The 8,798-nt window shown below is 43.0% G+C and overlaps 1 protein-coding gene across 1 annotated transcript; it reads left to right on the forward strand.

The window, feature by feature from the left end:
• Nucleotides 1–3,523: 3,523 nt before the first annotated feature.
• Nucleotides 3,524–5,529, forward strand: LOC120034422 (forkhead box protein J1-B-like). Its single transcript, XM_038980973.1, has 2 exons — nucleotides 3,524–4,096; nucleotides 4,684–5,529. The coding sequence occupies exons 1-2, from the start codon at nucleotides 3,524–3,526 to the stop codon at nucleotides 5,527–5,529; spliced, it is 1,419 nt and encodes a 472-aa protein (XP_038836901.1).
• Nucleotides 5,530–8,798: the final 3,269 nt, after the last annotated feature.

Genomic DNA, 8,798 nt, shown 5'->3' on the forward strand with positions numbered 1-8,798 from the left:
GTCTCCTCTGAACAGTTGATGTTGAGATGTGTCTGTTACTTGAACTCTGTGAAGCAGCAGGTAGCTTAGTGGTTAGAGTGTTGGGCCAGTAACTGAAAGGTTGCTGGATTGAATCCCTGAGCTGACAAGGTAAAAATCTGTCGCTCTGCCGCTGAACAAGGCAGTTAACCCACTGTTCCCCTGTAGGCTGTCATTGTAAATAAGAATTTGTTATATACTGACTTGCCTAGTTAAATTTAAAAAGCATTAATTTGGGCTGCAATTTCTAAGGCTGGTAACTCTAATGAACTTATCCTCTGCAGCAGTGGTAACTCTGGAATTTCTGTGGTGGTCCTCATGAGAGCCATTTTCATCATAGCGCTTGATGGTTTTTGCGACTGCACTTGAAGAAACTTTGAAAGTTCTTGACATTTTCTGCATGGACTGACTTTCATGTCTTAGAGTAATGATGGACTGTTGTTTCTCTTTGCTTATTTTAGCTGTTCTTGCCTTAATATGGACTTGGTATTTTACCAAATAGGGCTATATTCTATATACCAACCCTACCTTGTCACAACACAACTGATTAGCTCAAACGCATTAAAAAGGAAAGAAATTCCACAAATTAACTTTTAAGAAGGCACACTTGTTAATTGAAATGCATTCCAGGTGACTACCTCGTGAAGCTGGTTGAGAGAATACCAAGCGTGTGCAAAGCTGTCATCAAGGCAAAAGGTGGCTACTTTGAAGAATCTCAAATATTAAATATATTTTGATTTGTTTAAAACTTTTTGGGTTGCTACATGATTCCATATGTGTTATTTCTTAGTTTTGATGTCTTCACTATTATTCTACAATGTAGACACTAGTAAAAATAAAGAAAAACCCTTGAATGAGTAGGTGTGTCCAAACTTTTGACTGGTACTGTATATACAAAAGTATCTGAACAACCCTTAAAATTAGTGGATTTGGCTATTTCAGCCATACTCCTTGCTGACAGGTGTATAAAATCGAGCACACAGCCATGCAATCTCTATACAAAACATTGGCAATAGAATGGCCATACTGATCAACTCAGTGACTTTCAACGTGCCACCGTCATAAGATTCCACCTTTCCAACAAGTCAGTTAGTCAAATTTCTGCCCTGCTAAAGCTGCTCCGGTCAACTCTAGGTGCTGTTATTGTAAAATGGAAACATCTAGGAGCAACAATGGCTCAGCCGTGAAGTGGTAGGTCACACAAGCTCACAGAACGGGAATGCCAAGTGCTGAAGAGTGTAGCTCGTAAAAATCGTCTGCCCAAGGTTGCAACACTCACTACCAAGTTCCAAACGGTCTCTGGAAGCAACATCAGCACAAGAACTGTTCGTGTAAAGCTCGTCACCATTGGACTCTGGAGCAGTGGAAACGCGTTCTCTGGAGTGACGAATCACTCTTCATCATCTGGTAGTCTGACGCATGAATCTGGGTTTGGCGGATGCCAGGAGAATGCTACCTGCCCCAATGCATAGTGCCAACTGTAAAGTTTGGTGGAAGAGGAATAATGGTCTGGGGCTGTTTTTCATGGTTTGGGCTAGGCCCCTTAGTTCCAGTGAAGGTAAATATTAATGATACAGCATACAATGATATTCTAGACAATTCTGTGCTTCCAACTTTGTGGCAACAGTTTGAGGAAGGCCCTTTTCTGTTTCAGAATGACAATGCCCCTGTCCACAAAGCGAGGTTGATACAGAAATAGTTTGTTGAGATCGGTGTGGAAGAACTTGACTGGCCTACACAGAGCCCTGACCTCAAACCCATCGAACACCTTTGGGATGAATTGGAACACCTACTGCAAGCCAGGCCTAATCTCCTAATATCAGTGCCCGACCTCACTAATGCTCTTGTGGCTGAATGGAATCAAGTCCCGGCAGCAATGTTCCAACATCTAGTGGAAAGCCTTCCCAGAAGAGTGGAGGCTGTTATATCAGCAAAGGGTGACCAACTCCATAGTAATGTCCTTGATTTTGGAATGAGATGTTTGACGAGCAGGTGTTCACATACTTTTGGTCATGTAGTGTATGTATGACTAAAACCATATAGAGACCGTGTAGAAACGTTAATGGACCTACAGTACCTTCATACAGTTTCTTGACTGTCCAACTCGTTAATAATCATCGAAATGAAAGATAGACAGCCAGGGAGTATATCCAATTCAAAAAATGATGGAGAGAACTATTTTTGGGCCAATTTTGATGGCGATGAAATATAACACATTTTAGTGCGTCGTCGAAGACCGAGTGCGCGAATGCGGTCCGCGAGGCAAAATGAGTTTGACACCCTGAGTTAGAAAGACAGAGTTTGTGAGCCTGTGTCCCAGACTCCCAAGACCAGAGAAAGCGTGACTGTGATGGAGTTTTCTACAATGATCATATTCATTTTAACGGAATCATAGTTTCCCTGTCAGCTGGGTATACCTACTGATTAAAAAACGGGTACAGCAAATTCGAGAACCTAACATCGACAATAACCAGTAGATGTCGCTAATACATCATGTCACAGCCAGAATTACCCAATTTCATCCCAGAGCCAATATGTTCGCAATTTCAACTACACACATTGTCATTAACTGTAACATTTATGTCTTCAATGTCTATAAAACGAAGAATTAATCAAAAGTCAATTCAAATATCGACCATGTGTAGGTAAAGTCACATCACAGTTGTAAAACATTTAACTCCAAAGGTGGCTGTTTTACAATGACTAAGGATGTATTCATTATCTACAATTATTCAGGATACATTTTAAATATTATGTATCATTAACTGTCCAATAGCCTACAGAAGACCCTTAGTAACAAAACTGCACTTCAGTTTTTAAATCAAAACTCATCCTTCTTACAATTCATGAATACACAACGTATTCATGACAGTCAGAAGCCACTTTGTTTCTGATTAATTAGGTAAAAAATGTTACATAGAATATTCTGTGTAATTACATTCTGTTTGTTTTCGCTGATTTCACCAAATTTTCCTGTATATGCACGCACACATACAGCGAGCGGTAGAAACAAAGGCGAAACCTGAAAACCACGGAGCCAATCAGCGACCTGCTATTTGTTTAGGGCTATTAAAACTCAAGGCGGTCTTTTCTGTCTTTCCCTCAGTATGTTCTGATCTGCCCCTCGCCGTTATGGGATTATTATCACACATCGACAGGATCTGAATGAATGTGGAAACATAAAGACTACTTTTGCAAATTAAGTCGTGGCTTTACATGTTTAGATAGCAGTTCCTCTCCAAGCCATCTGTACAGACATCGCAATAACGTGTAAGAGGTTTGGGTACCATATGAGAACAGTGGAGCTGATCGTTCAAGCTGTACTGCGGAGTACACCAAGACCAAGGTAAATGTACTGCTTTTGCTAATACTTCTTTATGAATGAATGGCCACTGTTCTTTTATTTTTATGAGATTATAGTGCAGTTTTTCGTATTGTAAATTTAAAGAGCTGAGTGAGATCACACCAATCTTTTGTGGGAATTTATTAACAGGGACACTTTACAATGCCAGTACTACCAAGTCAAGAGATTGCCACCAGATTCAAGGAGAAATGGATGAAGCTTCACCCAGAAGACCAAGACAATGTGAATGGTGCAGTGCACCTTGATGACAGTCTCACCAGCCTCCAATGGCTCCAGGACTTCACCATAGTCAGTGTGAGTCTAGAAAGCCTACCGGGCTCCACTTGCCAGCCGTACCAGCTGCCTCAGCCCAGCCACCTGCACCCTCAGGGCTCCGACTCCCCCTCCAGTCCACCTGCTGGGGACACTGCAGCCTCCGGCATGCCTCAGAGTGCAGGCAGCCCCATCACCTCCAGTGCCTCAGCCAACAGGACTAGTTACTACTCCCTTCACCCGACAGTGACCAACAACCACCACCAGATCACTGTGCCAGCCAAGTCCCTGGAGGAGGTAGACTTCAAGACCAACCACGAGGTGAAGCCTCCCTACTCCTACGCCACACTGATCTGCATGGCCATGCAGGCCGGCAAGAAGAACAAGATCACACTGTCTGCTATCTATAACTGGATCACAGAGAACTTCTGCTACTACAGACATGCTGAGACCAGCTGGCAGGTTAGTGACTCAGTCTGTCTTCTACATTATTGATCAAACCTGAGAGAGGTACACAACACGGGGGGAGAGAGATGTGTGGGCGATTGCATGCAACTCATCCCTCAGAGATACAGTATTTATTTTGATGCTGTATGGAAAATAGGTTCGAGGCCTATCATGATTATATTTGTTTATCATATATGTAATCGTGGGTTAATTGTTGTTTGATTTTGGGGGGGAAATAAGTAGAAGGTGCGCAACCAACGTGAGTAGAGGTGCAACCTAAAAATGGGTAGACATCATTGGACAGGAAAAGACGCAACGCTCGCTCACCATTCAAAATGTGTATTTTTGTTAGACAAGTTAAATGTTGTTTGATTTTCTTGGAATCTCTGTGATGGGGACTATATGATTCAGGAGTACACTGAACTTAAATTGTTATTACCTTGTCCTGACGATGCACATTTGACATGTTATAACCAATGATTTATACATACACATCATTAGTTATAACATTATGACGATCCAGCAACAAATGACAGAATGTTTAACGAGGCTGCTGTCAGTTAGCTCATCTTTTCATGAACTACATTCTATTCTCTCCTCAGAACTCTATCCGTCATAACCTGTCACTCAACAAGTGCTTCATGAAGGTTCCCAGGCAGAAGAACGAACCAGGAAAAGGGGGATTCTGGCAGATTGACCCTCAGTACGCAGACATGTTTGTCAATGGAGTCTTCAAGCGCAGGCGGATGCCAGACATCCATTTCAACACCCAGAGACACAGCAAAACCCAAAGATCATCCCGTAACCGAAAAACCCAGGAGTACCACCAGAATTTCCCCCAGGCCCACTACACAGTGTCCCACAGAGGGGCAGGTGCTGGGAACAGATGCAAACTTGGTGGCACAAAGTGGGAGACAGTCCATAAGTCACCACTGTTGACACCGGATCTCGTGGAACCAGAGGCACTGAAGGGTGAACTAGACTGGGCCATGGTGTTTGACGATGTTCTGAATGGGAGCAGCGATAACTTTGAGGATCTAGACATTAACCTAGCTCTGAACTCCCTGGGCTGTAAGGTGGAGCTCTCCCAGCAGGATCAAGGCCGGGGCTGGCACCTGGAGAAGTGGTGCAGCGGAGGGGCTGACCGGGACCACCAGCAGGCCTGCAGGTACATGGAGGTGACCACCATGGGCTGCTACAGCATGGAGGAGATCCAGCAGCACCTCAACCTCAGCACCTCAAGGCTGCAGCAGCCGCTCCCTTTGGCGGTACACCCACAGCACTTTGAGGAGCTGACACTGTTCCCTGATGAGCAGCAGAGGCACCCCTGGGAGGAGCTGAAAGAGGAGGTGCAGGCAGTGCCTATCACCCTGGACCATAGTCTCAGCTTCTGTGAAGGCTTCTTCACTGAGATGCAGCCATGGGGGACAGCAGAGTCTTATATGTGACACCCTCACCCAGCACCAGCCCCAATACTGAACAAGCACTCCAGCAGGAGGCCAGAGGACCTATAGACTACTGTTTTGCTACATTAGCATTATGGATTCATTCAGAGAAACATCTGAGTCACATTTACTGTGTTTTTTAATGTGCATTTTCTATTTGCTTTTTGATTGTTTGCATCTATGAAACAAACATGCTGTTTTTATTGTAGTATTGAATGTCTGTTATAGAACAAAACAAATCTATCCTAATTAGCAACCACTTAGTTCTACATGAAGGGTGTCATTCCAAAATTCTATACACTACCGGTCAAAAGTTTTATAACACCTACTCATTCAAGGGTTTTTCTTAATTTTTTACTATTTTCTACATTTTAGAATAATAGTGAAGACATCAAAAGTATGAAATAACACATATGGAATCATGTAGTAACCAAAAAAGTGTTAAACAAATCTAAATATATGTTATATTTTATATTCTTCAAATAGCCACCCTTTGCCTTGATGACAGATTTGCACACTCTTGGCATTCTCTCAACCAGCTTCATGAGGTAGTCATTTGGAATGCATTTCAATTAACAGGTGTGCCTTTGTAAAAGTTAATTTGTGGAATTTCTTTCCTTTTTAATGCGTTTGAGCCAATCAGTTGTGTTGTGACAAGGTAGGGGTGGTAAACAGAAGATAGCTCTATTTGGTAAAAGACCAAGTCCATATTATGGCAAGAACAGCTCAAATAAGCAAAGAGAAACGACAGTCCATCAAAAATTTAAGACATGAAGATCAGTCAATCTGGAAAATGTCAAGAACTTTGAAAGTTTCTTCAAGTGCAGTCGCAAAAACCATCAAGCTCTATGATGAAACTGGTTCTCATGAGGACCACCACAGGAATGGAAGACCCAGAGTTACCTCTGCTGCAGAGGATAAGTTCATTAGAGTTACCAGCCTCAGAAATTGCAGCCCAAATAAATGCTTCACAGAGTTCAAGTAACAGACACATCTCAGCACCAACTGTTCAGAGGAGACTGTGTGAATCAGCCTTCATGCACGAATTGCTGCAAATAAACCACTACTAAAGGACACCAATAAGAAGAAGAGGCTTGCTTGGGCCAAGAAACACGAGCAATGGACATTAGACGAGTGTCAATTTGATATTTTACACACATGAAGGATAAGAAATAATTTCTGATGAAAAAACAAATGTGAAAAATGTGTGTAAATAGCGTTTTCGAACTCTTCACATACTAATCTAATCTAATTTCATAATCAGTATTGTGTGGGCAATCAGATCAGACATAATGCTAGAGAGAGTTGTGCCGTGACAGTTTGCTGGCTGTCTAGCCGGCTACATTATGCTCTGAAAGTCTTCAACTGTAAAACTTTATGATGATTTTTTATATTCTTTCCATTAGTAGATATTCTAAAAAGGCTCAGGATTACCTAACATTAGTATAGCCATGGTTGTAAGGGTATGTTATGTAAAGGATGTTTTATGTATGATTCAGGTAATACAGTTAAAATATGAAAATACTGAATAACTTTTTCTGCATAGATGGTCATTTCTTTGGCAGTAAGTTTATCTAAACGTACATGTGATGAATGGGGTGATGAATTATTGAATTATTAATTAAAAGGCTGTAAATAATGCATTAATTAAATAAATACAGTGGACTTAAAAATAAATGATTTCGTGATGTAGTTTCTAGGATCTTCCTAAGGATAGGAAAAAGATGGGACAGAGTAAATAGGTGTTAACTTGTGGAATAGACACTGGCTGGAATAGGTTTTAACCAATCAGCATTCAGGATTAGACCCAGCCGTTGTATAAATCTCATTATAAACTGGGTGGTTCGAGCCCTGAATGCTGATTGGCTGACAGCGCTAGTATATCTGAACCCTTTCTTTCTAAAATTATCTGCCGAAATTGTTGCAACCCCTATTACTAGCCTGTTCAACCTCTCTTTCGTGTCGTCTTTGATTTCCAAAGATTGGAAAGCAGCTGCGGTCATCCCCCTCTTCAAAGGGGGGGACACTTGACCCAAACTGCTACAGACCTATATCTATCCTACCCTGCCTTTCTAAGGTCTTCGATAGCCAAGTCAACAAACAGATTACCGACCATTTCGAATCCCACCGCACCTTCTCCGCTATGCAATCTGGTTTCAGAGCTGGTCATGGGTGCACCTCAGCCACGCTCAAGGTCCTAAACGATATCTTAACCGCCATCGATAAGAAACAATACTGTGCAGCCGTATTCATTGACCTGGCCAAGGCTTTCGACTCTGTCAATCACCACATCCTCATCGGCAGACTCGATAGCCTTGGTTTCTCAAATGATTGCCTCGCCTGCTTCACCAACTACTTCTCTGATAGAGTTCAGTGTGTCAAATCGGAGGGCCTGTTGTCCGGGCCTCTGGCAGTCTCTATGGGGGTGCCACAAGGTTCAATTCTTGGGCCGACTCTCTTCTCTGTATACATCAATGATGTCGCTCTTGTTGCTGGTGAGTCTCTGATCCACCTCTACGCAGACGACACCATTCTGTATACTTCTGGCCCTTCTTTGTACACTGTGTTAACAACCCTCCAGACGAGCTTCAATGCCATACAACTCTCCTTCCGTGGCCTCCAACTGCTCTTAAATACAAGTAAAACTAAATGCATGCTCTTCAACCGATTGCTGCCTGCACCTGCCCGCCCGTCCAGCATCACTACTCTGGACGGTTCTGACTTAGAATATGTGGACAACTACAAGTACCTAGGTGTCTGGTTAGACTGTAAACTCTCCTTCCAGACTCACATCAAACATCTCCAATCCAAAGTTAAATCTAGAATTGGCTTCCTATTTCGCAACAAAGCATCCTTCACTCACGCTGCCAAACATCCCCTCGTAAAACTGATCATCCTACCGATCCTCGACTTCGGCGATGTCATTTACAAAATAGCCTCCAATACCCTACTCAATAAATTGGATGCAGTCTATCACAGTGCCATCCATTTTGTCACCAAAGCCCCATATACTACCCACCACTGCGACCTGTACGCTCTCGTTGGCTGGCCCTCGCTTCATACTCGTCGCCAAACCCACTGGCTCCAGGTCATCTACAAGACCCTGCTAGGTAAAGTCCCCCCTTATCTCAGCTCGCTGGTCACCATAGCAGCACCCACCTGTAGCACGCGCTCCAGCAGGTATATCTCTCTGGTCACCCCCAAAGCCAATTCCTCCTTTGGCCGCCTCTCCTTCCAGTTCTCTGCTGCCAATGACTGGAACGAACTACAAA

This window comes from Salvelinus namaycush, chromosome 41 (assembly GCF_016432855.1).
Source record: "Salvelinus namaycush isolate Seneca chromosome 41, SaNama_1.0, whole genome shotgun sequence".
NCBI lineage: Eukaryota > Metazoa > Chordata > Actinopteri > Salmoniformes > Salmonidae > Salvelinus > Salvelinus namaycush.